Here is a 19,216-nt window from a genome sequence, read left to right as displayed (position 1 = left end):
AAGATATGGCACGTGTCTACTCATGTGAAACAGGGCCATTTCACAATAAATTGGTACTATTTCAAATTTCATTTGGGTTTTTTGTAACAATCACCTCCATTCAACTGTAGTCCGTAGTGAAAGTATGCAATGTCTTAGAGAAGTAAAAAGAGGTTGTACAAATTGACTCTCTGCCTTACCCAGCTGCCACAAGTCCCAGATGTCAGTCCATCTCAGTCCCTTTCTCATTTTACAGGGAAAATAATATTTCCTTCATTCCTTTCTCTGATTCTTCACGCAGAGATAGTCACCGAAGTGCTTTACTTCCTGCTAAAAACCTTTCTTAATGCCTGACTACCCCAATTTACCTGAAGGGCAAAGTAGACCAGGGCCACCCCTGACAGATAGCTTTGCGCTATTATTCTTTGAGTCAGAACCCCCAGCTTTCCACCAGCCAGCAAGAGGTAGGAAAAATGTTTCTTTGCCACTGAGGTGCTTCATCATAACATTGGTAACTCAACAGCCTTTTCTTTGACTGCAATTTCCTTACCTGAACTCTGACCTTTTCAGCTTCACTCCCCGGCGACTTGAGGACCCTGATCCAGGAGGCAAAGGAAATGAAGTGGCCCTTCGTGCCTGAAAAGTGGCAGTACAAACAAGCCGTGAGCCCAGAGGACAAAACAAACCTGCAGGATGTGATTGGCGCTGGGTTGCAGCAGTTACTGGTAGGGAAAGCCACACCACCTGTTCCTCTGACACCCCCAAGCCAGGCATTTAGCCTCTAAGTGGTCTAATAGATTAAATTTCTTTGAAGCATAAGACAGCCCCTACCCTTATGGTCGGCTCTGCCAGATTGACTAATGTGGGGGAAACAGCTTTTAGAAAGCATCGCCTGCCTATGAGACCTTCCGCTGGAAAGCCGAGTCAAGTAAAAGTGAAGAAGGGTGGTCAGGGGGTCCAGGGAGAAACCCGTCATCCTGAAATATTTATTATATCCTTGGTAGGCCAGGAGGAGCAGTTTTGGTTCTACCATGTCTCGTAACGTTTTTATTTTGAAATGCTCCTTTTTTAAAGTGGAGTAGCTTGGGGAAAAAAGGAGTTCACCACTATTTCATCAATGTGACTTGCTCTCTGCCATGTCCCTCCCTGTCCCCCCAAACCCGGGATCCTCCTCACTTGCATATCCCCTCACAATGCAGGCTGTTCAGGAGGCATCAAATCAAAGTCCTTGATTTACTTATTCCTCAACTCACTTATTGGAAATTAGCCAAACTAATATCTCTACCTAGGATAGAAGAGGACCTCACAAATAGCACGTGAACTCAGATTTGAGCTCAGCTTTTAGACTTAGGTTCTGGGGATGCTACAGGGAGTGTCACTGTTCTTTTGGGTAGCACTGATAAGGAAGAGAGTCTATTAGCTTATATGGTTTTTTTTTTTTTCACATAAAAATATTTATTTGTCTGGAGACCAGGCATTACAAACAATGATAATATCCTAAACTCTTTATTTCAGCAGTTTACATGAGAATGTGTTTTTGGGTCATCCCAAAATAAGTATATAGATACTGTGTTCACCGATCAAAACAGAAATCTGGGGAAGAGTCCCTGATCCACATACATCTAATGGCATCTTTGGAGGCTTGATAGAATAACAAAACCCCCACTTTTCCCACACCTCTCCTCCCATAAATAAACAAACAGACTGGGATTAAGTAGACTGAGGACTGTAGGCCAGGAAAAGGGAATACTTGGAAAGAATGCAGGGATGAGCCAGGGATTTTAAATTGGCGGTCTTGGTATAGGTGGAAAAGTGGAATGGAATAATAACTACACTTAGTGTAAAACTGTGGATTTTACAAACGGTTTGCACATGTACAAACAAATGCATGTGCAGTTAATTCTCAGAATGGCCTTCCAGTGATTATTACCATTGTCATCCCCATTTTACAGAGGAGGAAATTAAGGGGCAGGGAGATGAATGTGCCCAGGGGAACCAACCAGTGATGGTGGAGCTACTCCTTTCTCCACCTCAATGCCAGTTCTCCCTCAGGAAGCCCCAAATGAAGAACTTGAAAGTACAGATAGAATTCCTGAAACTTGTTAACCATAAGGAGAGATGCAGGCTCTCCAGCAGAGCTTCCTGCAATGATGGAAATGTTCCATATCTCTGCTGACCGATACATTAGGCCTTGGCCACCTATGGCTTTCCAGTACTTGAGATGTGGCAAGTATAATTGCAGAACTGAATGTTTTTCATACTATTTAATTTTTTTAAAAAATCAATTTCTGTATAAATAGACACATGTGGATAGGGCTACTATTTTGTTGAACAGGGCAGTTCTTCAGCAGTGATGCTGAAAATGAGACCTCACAGCAGCAGCACTAGATTACCTGGAAATTTGTGGGATATTCAGATTCTTGGGCCCCACCCTAGTCTTACCAAGCTAAAAGCTCTGGGGCTGAGAGTCTAGCAATGAGCATTAGACAAGCCCTCTAGGTGATTCACGTGAGTGCTAGAGTGTGAGAACCAGTGTTCTAAAGGAAAGAATAGGATAAAGAGCAAAGGGGAAGGTCAGAGAGCCTGACCAGGGATGTGAAGGGAGAAGCGACATGGTAGGGGGTAAAGGGGACTTCAAAGTGAAGACTGCAGGAGACCTAAGATAAAAGCAGTCCCCTGGGGCCCCTGGGTGGCTCAGTGGGTTAAAGCCTCTGCCTTCAGCTCAGGTCATGATCCTAGGGTCCTGGGATCGAGCCCCACATCAGGCTCTCTGCTCAGCGGGGAGCCTGCTTACCTTCCTCTCTCTCTACCTGCCTCTCTGCCTACTTGTGATCTCTATCTGTCAAATAAATAAAATCTTTTTAAAAAATAAATAAATAAAAGGAGTCTCCTTCCCATCAATTCCAGGAACTTGTTTGGACTGGGACCAATTCCTAAAAAGCCAGTAGTTGTTTACCTGCTTGGAAAGCCTTGTGTGATTGGGCAGCCGGTGGTATGGCACTTTCAAGTTTTTCTAGGGAAGGTGAGAACAGGATAGCTTCACAGATGGCGGGACCCCTGCTTTGATGTTTGGGGTTTAGAAAGTCCCTCTGAATTTCAAACACAGGCTGAGACAGGGAAACACAGCGCATCACCATAACCAAAGTTTTATGCCTCTCAGTCTGTCTCACAACCTCCAGACCCCCCTTTGCTGCATGCATACCTGAAGTGACTTTACTGAAAAACTGAAGATGGTCTTTTGAAAACGTGGTCTGGCTGCATTTGAGGATGAATGTGATTTGGGAGACAAACTGCTCATAGTCGTTAGACTGTTTTAAGGGCCCATTTATTATTCCTTCTACTTTCCCTCTGTATACTGCATGGATGTCACAGTTGGGGGAAACAGAGACATCAGGAATTAAGATGTTTGTGTCCAGCTCCCAAGATCACGAGAGGCAGTTCCAAGAATGCGTCCATTAGGCTTCTTTAGCCCCTGATGTATTTAACCTGGGAGCTTTTTGGACTCTGAGCATCATTTTCTTTAGCTTCCCCCATCAAACTATAAATTAAGTAACCACACCTCCCCAAGACTCTTAGGATGCTTTCCTATTGTGTCAGACCCCAAGTGCACAATTACTAACCCACTCTGTTTTGTAAATACGGAGAACTAGAGCACTCTGTGAACTCGTGCGACTTTTGATATCTTAGCTTGTCAAAAGTATCTCGAGTGAATTCCATGATTTGTTGTTGTCGCATTACCCTTGATTTCAATATTATACTCTACTGAAGCTGGATGGCCATGTTTTAATAATCAATTAATCATGAGCTTCTGTTCTTACATAAAAAATTAGTCAAAGGCTACTGACCTTGTCTTTTCAGCCAGTTAGTTCTTCTTACAGTTTTTTCACAAATCTAAACTTGCCATGGTTTTCTTTGCCTTGAAATGAACCCTTCCCCTAAAAAGTTTCCCCTCTATTTTTAAAATTCGCATTACACTTAGAGTGTAAACCCTGTTAAGTTTAATTTAATTAAACTTAATTCCACAAATAACAGATCAAAGTTAAGCATAGAATTCCGCTGAGTGCCTGGGTTGGCGAAATTAAGGGTCATTTATAATGTTACTCTCTTGGGCTGAACTTAATTAAGAAAAATTATATGTGTTTCATGCTTTGCTTTCTGCTCTCCTCAGCCTCCCCCATTTCTTCCCTCCCCATGCACCCCCCTCCTCCTCCCCCACCCCCAATCTTTTCTCCTTTGGTGTGTGGCCACAGACAGAAATTTATGGCAGAGGCCAACCTCCTTTACACTCCACACAAAGCTCGCTGACTTGAGAGGGTTTGTTCACTCTCTCCCAGGAAAAACACCTGCAGTACGCTCCCCAAGAAACCTGGAGAGATGGGAGATTAATGTGGCTGTAATAGCTGGGCAGTGCTTTTGGTATTATGCCCTCTCCCCAGGTAGATGGGTCTTTTCCGAGATGATACCAATTATTTATTGCTGAAACATCTGTTGATAACTGCAGCTGCCCCGTGAAACAAAGCATATCATGGGGTCACAGGCTACAGGGACCTACAATCCTACCTCATGCTAGTTTAAGACTATTCAACAACACCCCCAAGTCCATGGGTTACCATCATCTTTAATGTCTCATCATGCCCTAGAAAATACTTTGTAAACACTGCACTGCCCTGGCCTACAGGCTTTGAAGTATTATTTCATCTTCATTGGTAATTTATATTCCAGTGCCATTGTGCTGTGGGAAAAAGAGGGGGAACCTTTTTTGTTTTCCATTTAATTGTATATCGCCTGCACTTTGACCCGTATTATTAGTATTAGTCAGAAAAAGGATTTTCTCCCTCTCTTATTTAAAAATAAAATTTCAAGGCAAAGTAAGCGCTCTTTCAGCTCTTTTCACTCAAAACAATGTTTACACTCTAAGACGGAAAGATGAAAAGCACAAGCGATTTTTTTCGAGTGTCGGGGAAGGGCATTTCAGTTTTTGAAAGAGAACAGTAAGGCCCTTATAAATATCATTCAACAAAACCTTTGATGGATTTTTTTTCAAAAGTATTGAAGGCATTTACCGTTCGCTTCTGTTTAGCTTGCTTTCAGGCAGGCACAGTAGAGTTCTGACTAGTAAATCCACCCTTGCTTCTGAGATGCCAGGGAATGAAGGCACCAGCCTCAGCGGATATGCCACATTTTGTCATTTTTCCAGTAACTTTTGCACTCCAAAAAAAGGATGATTTCTGCATAATTAAAGAAAATATGAAAATAAGGCTTTCAAAAAGGAGGTAAAGGGTGTGTTTGGATTTGCACATGTGTGACAGTTGAGAGCAGGCTGAGTTGCCAGGCTAAGAGAAATTGTTGGATAGGCCCTGGTTTTGAGCCAGGCAGCGGATTTGGGGGTCCTGATCTTGGTGAGGAGCTGTCCTCTCCCCAGTCTTGTTTCTGTGGAGGGAGGGAATCTAAATTTAGTGTGGTGCCTCTGCAAAGAGATGCATGGTAATTTTTAGAGGTTGGATAAAAGTCAAGTCCAAGGAGATACAACAGTCTCAGAATGAGGATATTTATTCCATTTTCTTCTCAACTGTATAACCATGAAAATGGGTAATCTGATAAGCTTTATTCCACAAGTATTTTTTGAAGTATCTGTGCTACCTTGCAATAATTTGAAGAGAGATCAAAAATAATAATAATAATAATAGTAATAGCAATAATAATAAATGATTAGTTGTTTTCTTATGCTATCGTGGGTGAAAAACCTTTGAGGTTGAATAAAGTTTGATATATTTAGCTTCCAGAATATTTTTCTAATGTGTCTCTTCAGATAATCTTGGTGCCTTTAATTTGTTGATATTTTTATTTCTAAACTACTTAAATACTAATGAACCAAAAATTAAAATATAAGTAAGCACAAATAAATAGAAGAGTTGGTCATTACAATATTGTGGGGAAACGTTTTTAAAATGTCTAGTGTGATCAACCTAGGGGCAGAGAGGGGCAAAAGAGTCTTTAGAAACAGATAAGTATAAATTAGGAAATGAAAAGCCAAGTTGAAGAAAGATACATGGTATGAGGATTAGGTAAAGTGAGACGCTATCCTTAGGAGCAATAAAATTCCCCTCCTTAAAGCAGCTCTGGGGTAAGAGATTTTTTTGTGTTTTTTTGTTTGTTTTTAAAGATTTTATCCATTTATTTGACAGACAAGTAGGGGGAGGGGTGGGGGAGGGGGAGTGGGAGAGGGAGAAGCAGGCTTCCTGCTGAGCAGGGAGCCTGATGTACGACTGATCCCAGGACCCTGTGATCTTGACCTGAGCTGAAGGCAGATGCTCAACGACTGAGCCACCCAGGCACCCTTAAAAAGGTTCTTAAAACTGGGTGCCTGGCTGGCTCAGTTGGTTAAAGGATTGCCTTTGGCTTGAGTCATGATCGAACCCCACATGGGGCTCTCTGCTCAGTAAGGAGCCTGCTTCCCCCTCTCCCTCTCTTGCTCTGCCTGCTTGTGCTCTCTCATGCTCTCTCTGTCAAATAAATGAATAAAATCTTTAAAAAAAAAAAGGTTCTTAAAACTAATTTAAAACACATTCATTTCAGGGGCCAGTTTTCATATTACAAATAGAAACTTCAAAAGCAATAATAGGTGATTTGGGGATTATGATTCTTTCAGCAAGTGATTTTTTTCCAAATGAAATTTTCGTCTTTAACTATGTGCTTTGGGGTTTTAATAGCTGAGATCTTTTTCATCAGGGTATATAAAGTAAAATGAATGCAAGCTACACATTCATTCATTTATTCAGAAAAACTTTATTGAGTATTAACATGTACCAGACATTTGATATGTATAGAACACAGAGAAATGCAAAAGAAATAAGAGACCTAGTTCATGTCCTGGAAAAACTACCTGAATGAAAAGACAGGGCAGCCAGCCCTTTGTCGAATGACCCACTTGTTGGAAAGGTTCTTCCCTTTTATTGACCACCTAATATGTGGCAGGTGCTCAATATATATTCTTCTAATTCCCCTCTTTATTTTTTTTAAAGATTTTATTTATTTATTTATTTGAGAGAGCAAGCATAGCCGGGGGTGGGGGGAGCAGAGGCAGAGGGAGAAGCAGTCTTCCAGTTGAGCAGGGAGCCTGATCCCAAGACCACAGGATCATGATCCTGGGATCATGACCTGAGCCAAAGCCAGATACTTAACCAACTGAGCCACCCGGGTGCCCTCATATTCTAATTCTTACAGACTTGGCCATATGACCTGTCTTAGCCAATGAAATGTGACTAGAAGTGACATATGCCGGTCCCAAGCAGAAACTTTATAAGCCATGGTGTAGTTCAGCCATTGGAAATTTTCCTTCACTTCACAAACAAGATAGTGGCTATTCCCTCAGCCTGGATCCTGAAAAGGGCAAGATACATGGAGCAGAGTCTCAGAGTTAGAGCCAAACTGCAGCCAATGCCAAATATGAATAACCCCAATCAAGACCTAGGAATCATTTTTAATTCTGTCTTCCCCTTCAACCCTCATATCTTATTGATTATCAAGCCCCCCATTTCCTCTTACATAGCTCTCAAATGTGTCTTCCTTTCTCCAACCCTACTGCAATGATAATGGTTCAGACCATAACATCTCCTTCCTAGATTATAGCCAACCCCTCTCCCTACCTATAGCCAACCCGTCTCCTTATTTATCCTCATAAATAAGGATAGTAAGGTTATGCTGCAGAAAAAAGAAGTGCCAAAATCTTAGAGATTTGAAGCAATAAAAGTTTGCTTCTTTGTCTTGCTGTACGTCCATCTGAGGGGAGGGGGTGGAAAAGAGTGCTATCTGCTTCATGTCACTCTCCCTCAGGGACGCAGCTTGATGGAATATCTACTATTTAGAATATTGCTGGTTGCCATGGCAGGAGGAAGGGGAAATGATGAATGGTACAGTGCTTTTAAATATGTGCATGCAGAAATGACCATAGGTCACCTTAAGGTGGTTTTGGTGGTGACCATTGGTCAAATTAAGCCATGTAGTCACACTTCACTTCAAGAAGGCAGGGAAGCACAATTCTACCATGAGCTCGGAGGGGGAGACACAGAGATAGATTGGCAGACAGTATCCATAATCCCCATGGCTCACCAGCTGTACTCCATACTGCAACCAAAACTGTCTTTCTAAAAGGGCGATCTGACATTTTTTCCTTGCTTAAGTCCCTGGGGGATATCTCAGTTAAGTTAAACAAAAGATTTGTAAATGTACCTCTTACAAAAGCACCTACTAGTAATCCTGAACAACAGAATCTAAATAAATCAAAATAAATTTGGATGATCATGCTCATTAAAGGGGTGGGATAACTAGTTACTTTTGTTCTTTATATATATATATATATATATATATTTTTTTATATATATATATATGATTCTTCACAATCAACATCTCTTACCATTACAAAAAAAGGAAGGGGAGAGAGAGAAGAGTATCCGTTGATCAGTTGCCTTTAAATCTAGATGGGGTCGGGCGCCTGGGTGGCTCAGTGGGTTAAGCTGCTGCCTTCGGCTCAGGTCATGATCTCAGGGTCCTGGGATCGAGTCCCGCTTCGGGCTCTCTGCTCAGCAGGGAGCCTGCTTCCCTCTCTCTCTCTCTCTCTGCCTGCCTCTCCATCTACTTGTGATCTCTCTCTGTCAAATGAATAAATAAAATCTTTAAAAAAATAAAATAAAATAAAATAAAAAAATTTTGAAAAAATAAATAAATAAATCTAGATGGGGTCAAATGTTCAGAAAAACCTAGGTAGAGGTAGTAAGGCTACGCTGCACCACCTCCTTCAGAGCAAGTATAAATGCCACATTGCTTCTATCTTAACAATGAACAAGCTAAAGCCATTATTTAAGTGACTCACACAAGGCATCTTTCACTGATAAAGTAAGGACTATTCTTATTTTGGAATCTTCTCTGCCCATGTGATGGCCTGCTATTAGCTAAGTATCATTCTGCTCCTGCTTTGCTTCTGGAGATCGTTTTAAATGCACACACCTGTGGGCCAACACATATGGAATATGGATGTGTATATATCTATATAATTGGTATTCACGGACACAAGTTATTTCTGTATCAAATGCTAGAATGTCAAAGCTGGAGGGAAATTTACAGATCATCTATTTCAAGCCCATCCGTTGATAGATGGGGGACCGAAACCCAGAGAAAGAAGTGGCTCCTCATAGGGTACAGAACCAGTCCGTGGGAGCCACAGGACACGGCACCCAGGCATCCTGGTCCTGAACCTGATGTGTCCTCCCTGAGTCTGCACAGCTCCATTCTTCACACGGACCTGTTGCAGGATTGAGCCAGACTTTCCCTGCTCCTTCCTATCCCTCCCGCTGCCCTATCACCTGCCTTGCATCCCCTCTGTTCACACAATTGGACTTTTGTACTCAGAGCAGAATCAATTAAGACAGAGATTTTATCATTTCCAATTGTCAACACTCAAAACTTAGTTTCTTCTACAGAACATTTTAGTCCTTCTTTTGAAAACCAGTCAGACACAATGTTCAGATTTATCGAAAATAAATTTCATTTAATGAATGAAAATTAGGCGCCCTTGGAAGATAAATATTAGCGCCAAGGCCTATGAAGTTTCAGACTTTAAGATAGAGTATGATTAAAATCACCAAGGATTTAAGCCCTGCTCTAAAACTGTGCCAAAAACTGCCCCTTTTAATATGGTACTTTCAAGTTTCAATGGAAGATAAATTAAAACGATGACTTGTTTTTAAAATTCTACCAACGAAACTCTGGTTGCCACAGAATCAGGCATGTGAGTTATCCCTTTGATGAGGGCTAACCCTGTGGCATGAGTTTCATGTCTCCCCATAATGAGACCCAAAGGCTGAGCCAAGTCTTAGAGGAGTTGATCTGACTAAGATGAGCAGGCAGAACAGCCCGGTTCAAAACGCAGGAAATGAAGAGGTTGCTGCGCTGGGCAGACAGAAGAAAGCAAAGACTTTCAGAAAGGGATAAATCCTCGGGGTGTGTTTATTCAGTCCTGTCAACAAGTAAGAATAACATTACCTAAGTCGTGCATGTGAAATAAATAAGGAGCTTAAACAATAATATTATCTTGGAAAATACATCTTCATATATCTGACACTGTTTATATTCGTTTAAAGGCTATGTCTTTTTATGTCAACAAATACCAAATTGTGGCAATTTCATATGATTCAATATGGTACGTTCTTCACAACATACACTCCTGATGAAAACCCTAGAAAGTAAATTGGACTATGCCCATTTTCCAGATGAAGTGACTGGCTCAGGGAGCTCAAAAGCCTCTCCTAGCCCACACTACAATGTGGCTAGGCTGAGACACAACCCAGACCTCCCCTTTGTGCCACCTCCCTCTGCCTGCCATCTTCCTGTCATCACGTGCAATCACCTGCTCAGCTTATTAAACCAACTTGCCTCAGTTTCAAGGGCAGACACTATAAAATGTTTAGGCTCAAGAAATTTCACAGGTATTTGGAACTAGCCCCTTCTTTTTTAGGATGTATTTGTACCCCACAAATGAGAGACTTGCATGATCCCACTGATAAATTTATTCTGAATCTGTTGCCTTTGATTTTTTTTATGCTCATCCCTTCAGTAAAAACTTCTTAGCATTTAATAAGTTATATGCTTATACTATGCTTTACTATGTTATATATATTTTAGAAATTTAAGAAGAACACTAAGATCAAGTGACTAATTTAGAATAAGTTTTTTTAAATTGCATTATTGGCATGAGAACCTTTTGACTCATGTTAAAATTATAATCAAGTATGTTTAATTCATTTTTCAAATCTTAGCACTGTGTTGTGAAGATATGGCTAGGACAAGTTTTTTCAACACTTACTTTTAATGGCTCTCATAGTTGGAAAAAAATTAGGCTTCCAAGATAGGAAGATCCCAAATAAAAAAGGTCAGCTAATTCGTGACACTCATATTTCAATCCATCCACCAACCCTGAAGAATCATTTGTTGAAATTCAGCTATGAATTTCCACCTTCTCTAGTATCAATTGTGTCTTTTTGCAAGTTAATCAGAAGATATTCTTCTTTTAACAAAGGATGTAAAACTCTTCATGAGGAAGATTTTTAAACAGGTTAAAAGTTTCCCATCTGCGTGAGTTATCTTTATGTGATGTTTTATTTTTGGCATGAAGAGCATAGTGATGAAAAACATTTCCAGTCCCCAATACCTGAAAAATTTTTTTCAAAATTCTGGTTGGATAGCATACTATTGTCGACCACTCATCACAGGAAAGGCAGGAGATTTTGGAGAACTTGTCTGTTTATAAAAGAAAATGTCTAAACTCTTTAAACATGACAATTCTTTAAAGAACTTTGCCTTGACATGTCCATAGTCTTTCCCCCTCTCATTACGGATTATTCCAAAGTATCTGTGAGTTGTGACAGTACAGTCCGTCAGTCTACTTAACTAGGTATACATAAACTGCAATACAAGCAACTGAAGACTGAGTTCAGTGTTCTTTCTCACTGTTGGCTCCTCCAAGATGAGGGCTTCCTCAAGCGCCATCCATGATGAGTGGCCATCTGACATACAGGCAAAGTAAGGAGCTGGTGTCCATGCACTTTTTAAAATGTCAGTAAAGCTTAATTTCTTTCTTACGGGCAAATTTCAGTGGAATCTTTTTGAAATTTTCATTCTATTTTGAGATCTGAGAGACTGATTCCATAGATCTACCCCCAATCCATTCTGAAAATAATGAGACATTGTTTCTTAAGCAGCTACTATTGAGCAGTTTACATATATTTTCTTCAATTTTCTCAGTAATCTATGTAGTATTATTATCCTTATTTACATATACGAAAGTTGAAATTAAAAAGTTAAATGAATTACCCCAAATCAGATAGTACCTCAGTATACTAAAAGGCCCCCCTTTGCCTTTTCCTGCAGTATCTCCCTAAAGCAACTGAGGTGATTGGTCCCTCTTGAGAATAGCCTCAACAAGTTGGCTTCTTTTCTATATGTATGTATAATCTGTCACATTTTGGAAGTATTACCAACTCATTCTTGAACTTTTTCTATTTATTCACCATTAAAGACTGGAAGCAAAATCTGTTTCTTTCATGGTTATTGAAAACTTATCATACTGGGCATGAATCATTCCCACTGACACTGTATATGAAATTGAAATCTCTGGGCTTTCTGGAGTCATTGTCAGGTAGAACCCTAAAACATCTTGTTTAGAGAAAGTCAATTATCATATGGTTTCAATTACTTGTGGGACATAAGGAATTGCATGGAGGACATTAGGAGAAGGAAGGGAAAAATGAAGCGGGGGCATTGGAGGGGGACACAAACCATGAGAGACTGTGGACTCTGAGAAACAAACTTGGGGTTTTAGATGGGAGGAGGGCAGGGGATGGGTTGGCCCAGTGATGGATATTAAGGAGGGCACGTATTGCATGGAGCACTGGGTGTTATATGTAAACAATGAATCATGGAACACTGCATCAAAAACTAATGAAGTACTGTATGGTGACTAACATAACATTTTTAAAAAATCTTGCTTAGAGGTTAGACTCCTAATCTTCTCTCTCAGTAGCTTTCTCATTTTATTACTTTGAGCACAAGAATGTGACAGCTTCCCTTCACTCTTTGTGGAAGACTGTATCTTTGCCTGATATGCTTAAAATGTACATTACTGACACCTATTTATGACTTTAATGGTTTATGCCAGAGATTTCAAATGCTGCTTAATGAGCTGACTGAATCAAGATTATCTGGGATGTGTGTGTGTGAGAGTTGGGGGTGGGGGGAAAGGCCACTTCTTTAAAATATACCCAGAGATTCTGATTTTAGGTCTCTATTGAGACCCAAGAATCTATATTAACAAAACTTCATATTTACTAATGTACCACCTGGTTGAAGTCCTACTATTTTGTTCCCCTTCTTAAGCATCTTATTTGTCATTAATAACATTATTTGTAATTGAATCATATTTTAAATATATTATAGAAGTTCATTATTTAAGAATATTATAGTGAATCATGAAGACTACTTTGTGACATGAATAACCATTCCTTGACATTTCCTAGTACAGTAATCTGAAGTTTTTTTCTTAATGAGGTTTTATTAAAGCAAGGTTAACCCTTGCTGATTGAATATTTATTTCTGCTGCACTTACGTGAATATAATTCTCTTGGACTATAAGATTCTAAAGTGACGATTCAATCCATTTGTTTCTCTAAGATCACAACAGGCACAAGTCAACTTTCAGTCCTTTCAGTGATAATTAATACTTTAAGAACCAGTAAAAAGCCCTAGGGACAAAGAGGTCCAAACAGTTCTCTTTGTACTATATATGCCTCTACTCTAGTATACGGTTTTGGTAACAATGACGATGACAATCTGGATAAAATTAAGACAGCATAAGTAGGCGCTAAGGAAGCTGAGTCGGTAGCTAGACTGCTTGGGTTTGAATCCAAGCCCCCTTATTTGTTTGTCATCATGGGCAACCTATGTAAACTGCAGCTATAATGATAATAATAACAGTATTTACTTTATAGATTGGAGGATTAAGTAAGTCGATGACATGGAATGCCAAGGTGGTTAGGACGCGGGAGAAGAATGCATCTTCTTCATCAAGTAACCCTTCTTCTAGGGACCCACCCAGTTTTGGACTCGTGATCAATGTGTTGAGTCAGACTGTAACGCTAAACTTGTGGTCTAAATATTGATTTTTTTGTTTTTAACTCTGACATTTATATGCTCTGTATTTTCTAAAATCCACCCAATCCATTTAGCTGGGAATTTACATCTTCAGAATGTTTATGGATCAGATAACACCATATCTGTTTTTCTTATTATTGTATATCCAATGCCCATAAGATGCATCTAGGAGATGCTCAATAAATATTTTGTTGGGTGAATGAATGAATTCTCAGTAAATCATATGCCAGGAATCATTTGCTACGTTATAAAGCTTCATGTGCAAAGTTTTCCCCTATTAATGGAGTGTATTGTAATGATGAGTTCCCCCTCATTTTTGAGATTAAGCTCATGGGCCCCAAATCAGTTTTCTGTCCACAGCCAAGTGTTACATCAAATAATACAGATTTTTGATTTTGCTTTTCATTTTATATTTATTTCCAGTGAAAAGACCTCTAAGAAAACAATTTTGCTATGGTTTTATAGACATTTTCATGGTCAAAAAACAAGGAATAAGGATTCCAATTTCTCAGGCTTCACTAACATTTTTTTGTCACCACAAATAACCATGACATTAGCATCAATAATAAATATTGTAGACATTTGTATATAGTTTAAAGGCACAGCCAACAGGATTTGCTGACACCTTGCCCTTTGACTTCCTAGACTCCAGAACTTGGAGAAATAAATTTCTATTGTTTATAACAGAGTTTATGCCACCCACTTTATGGCATTTTATGTTATGGCAACATCCTGAACAGACAAAGACAAAGCTGTGTGGATAAAGAAAAATTTCTCAAAGATGGAAGATGCTAGGTTTATATACTGATGAGAATGATGCAGTAGAGATGAGGAAATGAATGATGCAGAAAGAGAAAGAGGGTGTTTACAGACAGTGTCCTTAAGCAAAGAGGAAAGGATAGAACTGAGTGGGAGGTTGACCTTAAACCTGCCAATGGGAGTATAGGTGGGAACATGGGCTTCACAGCAAGAGGGCTGGTAAATCTGGATAAGACAATGAGGAAGGTTGCTTCTCATTAACTATTTGCTCAGTGAAATAAGAAGCCAGGTTGTCCATGAAAGTGTGGAAGCTTGAGAAGAGAGCAGAAAGGAGGATGGTATCCATAGGCATTCAGAATGGTCCAGCATTTGATCTACTGTCGTAGGCTGTCCTACAATACAGCCTCTAACAAAACTAGACTGCCCTGAACCCATGGCAACAGGATCATTTGCCTTTATACCAAGAAGGTTGGGAAAGCACCAAAATCTGTGTGTGACGTGTGCACACCCGGCCAACTTTGAGGAGTTTGTGCGGTGAGATCGAAAGTGCTTATGAGGTTGTCTAAAACAAAGAAACACATCAGCCGGGCCTACGGTGGTTCCATGTGTGCTGAGTGTGTTTGTGACAGGATTAAGCGTGCTTTCCTTATCAAGGAGCAGAAGAAAATCGTTGTGAAAGCTTTGAAGGTACAAGCACAGAGTCAGAAAGCTAAAAAAAAAAAAGTTTTTTTGAGTAATAAAAAATCAGAAGAAAAAAAGAAGAGTGCAGAGAGTGTGAGCATAGCTGGACTGTTGGACTGTGCTGAGAGCCAACTTGAAGTTATGGCCATAAATTTAAAGTGTCACGGTTGTGTGTTTTTCTTCAGCCACATTCAGTTGCTTGGGCTGAAGCTTGGGTTAGGCAGAGAAGGAGATAGAATATGGGGATTGTCAATGACAATAAATAATATTCATCATCACCTTCTGTGTTCAGAACCATCTGAAAGATAGATACAGAAGAGCAATCTTCATTATTCTAAAATGGATAGGAGAATGTAGCCTTAGGTATTCAGACAGTGGGCTGATAAATTCTCTCTCACTCTTTCTCATGCGCATGCGCTCTTTCTCAAATAAAAAAACTTTTTAAAAAAACAAAAAAAGAAAAGATGGGAGAGGAAGGTCTGAGGCAGGTATACCCCTTCCATTAGATAGTTCATTCCCTCTTTAGCGGGAAGGAGGAAATGAGGGATGGGGAAAGGCTAACAGGATAGCCCCGGGGGTTTGCAGCTACACCTGCACTTTGGAATCACCTGGGGATATTAAAAGAAATTGATGGCTGGGTACGCTTGCAGAGAGTCCAATTTAACTGGTCTGGGATGCCATTTGGACATCTGAGCTTTTTAAAGTCCACCTAGATGATTTTAATGTGAAGCCAACATTTTCCCTTAACAATAAATATGATTGGAATTTCCAGACAAACAGGACAGAAGCAGAAAGTGACAAAGGAGTCAAGAATGGTTTTTTAAAAGTCCCTATATTTCTGCACCATAGGAATTTAAAGAATTGAGTGAGAACATGAGGAGACTGGTAGCATAGCAAAAAATAGTAGGGTCAATGGATTACGTGGTTGTCCCTATAAGGTGGCAGAATTGTTGGAGTTGACCTCCTGAGAAAGGCAGCTAGAATACAAGAGAAATCTCAGAGAGTCAAGTGGTCAAGTTGAGATTCAGATTGTGTTGCTGCCAAAATGGCAAGTTCTAGGGTATTTCTGACCCATGGGAGTCATAGGGACTAAGGCTGGGTGTAGAACAAGATCCCTGAGGTACGGAGGCTGTGGCAAGAGAGACCGGGGTCCTGAAGGAATCATCGATGTAGATGTTGAAATGACCAAGGATGACTGGAGTCATGGTGGCCATAGCAACCTGAAAGAGGCTAAGTCCCTGGCTCCCAGGGACTGTGAGATTCATAGGATCCTGGAGAGGTGGTTCTCTCTTTTGAAACTGCTTTCTTTTTCTTTTAAAAGATAGCCAACTCCATCTATGGTAGATCTGAGAGAGAGGATGAAAAGCAGGTAGAGATGATTGAAACGTTATCTTTAGGTATATAAAGAAAAAGATACCCAACTATTTTCCAAAAGGGCTTGAATCTGCATGTTCCACTGGTAAAACAAAGGAAGGCTGACGAAATGTTAACCGGCCTTCGGCATAAACCTTAGGAAAGTTCAAGTTTTGTTCTCTTCCTCCCTCTCTACATTTCAGTGGATGAATACAGAGCATGGCATGCTTGGTCTTCCATTGACCTTGAGTAGTCCAGTTCCATGGCTTCCCCTCTTAACTCTGCTTTTATTGCTGATGTGTAACTATGCAGGCATCACCACTTCTCGTTTGTTTATTCTGCTAATTCCTCACCTCAGGACATCACCCCCACTTTCCCCTGCCTTCTTCCAACCTCCCAATTTGCTATGCAACAATAATTTCCCTTTACACTGTTCCTGCCAATTGCAATGCCAGATGGCTTCAGTTCTGAGTCCCCTCACCCAGCCCCCCTAGAGAACAGCTGCCATTGTCATTGCCGAGAACGCATCCGGCTTTGAACCCATAGCTGGGACCCAAACTTGATGCTCGGCATCGGAAGGGGCTAACACTAATGCAAGGAACCATGAAAACGGCACACACTTTTCCTTGCTGCTGTTCAGCAAAAGCCCTTAGCAAAGGCTCTTTAGCATTTTTTCAATCATCTTTGTATTGAAATCTCATTGTGGAGTTTAATTCCTTTACCACCTGACTCAGCTTTCTAGCCATGAAGTTCCCTTTGTGCCATAAACTCAATTAGAACCCCGTATTTCCATTCTGAAGCAGATGTAAAAAAACAACTGTGGGGTTGTTACACACACACACACACACACACACACACACACACACACACACGCAAGCTTATCTCTAGAAATCCAGACACTCTCTCATCTACACCCATATATTGTATGGCAACATGATCAGTCAACAAGAAAAACACAATTTGGTGGCGATGTGGGCAATCTGACAGCCTTTACTGTCAGGCTGAGAGAAGACAAAGGGATAGAATTCCTGCTCGGGTTTGGTTTTGTTTTGTTTTTTCCTTGAGTTATCCTATGTTGATTCCAACACTAAAACTCTGTTGCTGCGAGATTGTCTAAAAAGATCTGATTTTTGAGTCCTCTGTGATGGCAGGTCAGTCATAGGCCTACAGACCCAAACAAAAGAATCCTGAATCAAATTCCATGTAGACCAATATGCATTTCAAAGGCACTGCCCATGTAGGCCTTGGGTTAGGGTTTTTGTGTTGTTTTCTTTTTCTTTCTTTTTTGGGGAGTGGGGGTGGGGGAGGGACTCTCTTTCATGTTAATCTAATTGCGCATAACCCAGGCACATTTTACCACGTAGGGAAACTCTCTCTTTTAGTGTCCTTCCCTGCCGCACACTCTGGACTCCTTTCATTCCCCTTCTTCTGAAGTCAGAGTGCTCCCCGGGTGTACATCTCGGGGAGATTCCCAGGACGGTGATGTATTCTGCGCCGCCGCGGAGGAATTTACTGTCCCCTCGCTTGGCAGCAAATGAAAGTGCGTATTAATGTCTCAGAGCGCCGGGAGGGACGCGAGAGAGGGGCCGCAGGAATGATAGCCACCTCCATCTGTATGTAGAGCGCAGCAGGCCGCTGTTTCAAAAGAGGGAGACAGAAGACAATAACAAGAAAGAAAAGATTCTCCTGAGTTGACTTCTCCGCATTTTGCATCGTTAGGTTTTGGAGAGAGATGCGAGAGGTTCAGCACCGAGCAGAGTTAAATTATGCAGCTGTGGGGATGCCAGGTCCTCCAGAATAGGATGCTTCGTTTAGATTTTCCACAATGCTATTGAAGTGCTTATTTTCCTCCTGAAGAGACACAAACAGATGCAAACTTCTGTAAACACTTTAGAAATGAATTCAGTGAGTTTGGCCTCTCAGCAGTGCTCAATAGCTGACAGAAAAATGTCTAATTAGTGCAAGTGGAAATAATAGGGCCACTTGGATTCCTTCCATCCTCCTCCAAGTCTACTTTTCCAAGGAACTCAAAGGGCCTTTGTCTGGCGGGTCACCCTCTCTCAGGCTTTTGTGCTGCAATCTATTAAGAGTAGAAGGGGGAAAAATAGATTAGGCAATGTTCTCTGCTCAAATATATGGCGTGTTCATGCGGGACGTAGAATAGGGTGTTTGCAGCATCAGTTTACAGGTGCTCGGGGAGGGATTCCTCCATTGGCGACAGCCAAAAGCAACTCGCACGTGCTGAGAAGGCCCCCTTTCAGGAACCAGCTTTCCCTCACCAACTGCCATAAAGCCTGCTCATTTTCCTTCTTCTTTCTCAGTTTCTAGTAACATCGCTCCTCAGAGTTGGTGGAGAGAAGAAAGAGCGTAAAAGAAATTAGAGGCTGAGCCATTTTCTGAAATAAGCCTTATAGAGGTTATACACATGATCTATTATTTCCTTTCTACTCTATTGAAAAGTCCACTGACGTTTATTTCCAGAGCCTGTCTTTTCATGCGATTTTGTCCATTTTGTCGTGCAGGAGAGTAGGAATGCATGAACTGACTTCTTTTCCCTATTTTCCCCCCACCGTGCTCCCTGTCATTCATTAAGCAACCCACCCTGCGCTGAGCACTCAACTCACATTTCCTCTAATCCAAAACAGCACTGCAAATAGACATTATCCACATTTCACAGATGAAACCATTGCGAGTCAGAGAGTTTAAATAACTTGCCATGGCAAACGAATGGCAGCTAGGAAAC

General features: G+C 40.8%; 1 protein-coding gene and 1 pseudogene across 1 annotated transcript in view; both read left to right on the top strand.

Moving 5' to 3' along the window:
* The window catches only part of LOC111154331 (alpha kinase 1), a 116,993-nt gene that overhangs the window by 63,272 nt on the left and 34,505 nt on the right, over positions 1-19,216 (top strand). The window contains exon 4 of the mRNA XM_022513873.1: positions 550-704. Within this exon, the coding sequence (XP_022369581.1) occupies positions 550-704 (155 nt within the window). The remainder of the gene's footprint in view (positions 1-549; positions 705-19,216) is intronic.
* On the top strand, positions 14,797-18,024 carry LOC111155779 (annotated as a pseudogene).

Source organism: Enhydra lutris, unplaced genomic scaffold (assembly GCF_002288905.1).
Source record: "Enhydra lutris kenyoni isolate GAN:26980312 unplaced genomic scaffold, ASM228890v2 scaffoldscaffold3, whole genome shotgun sequence".
NCBI lineage: Eukaryota > Metazoa > Chordata > Mammalia > Carnivora > Mustelidae > Enhydra > Enhydra lutris.
Note: the sequence above shows the minus strand (reverse complement) of the source record. Positions and strands in the feature narration are given on the sequence as shown.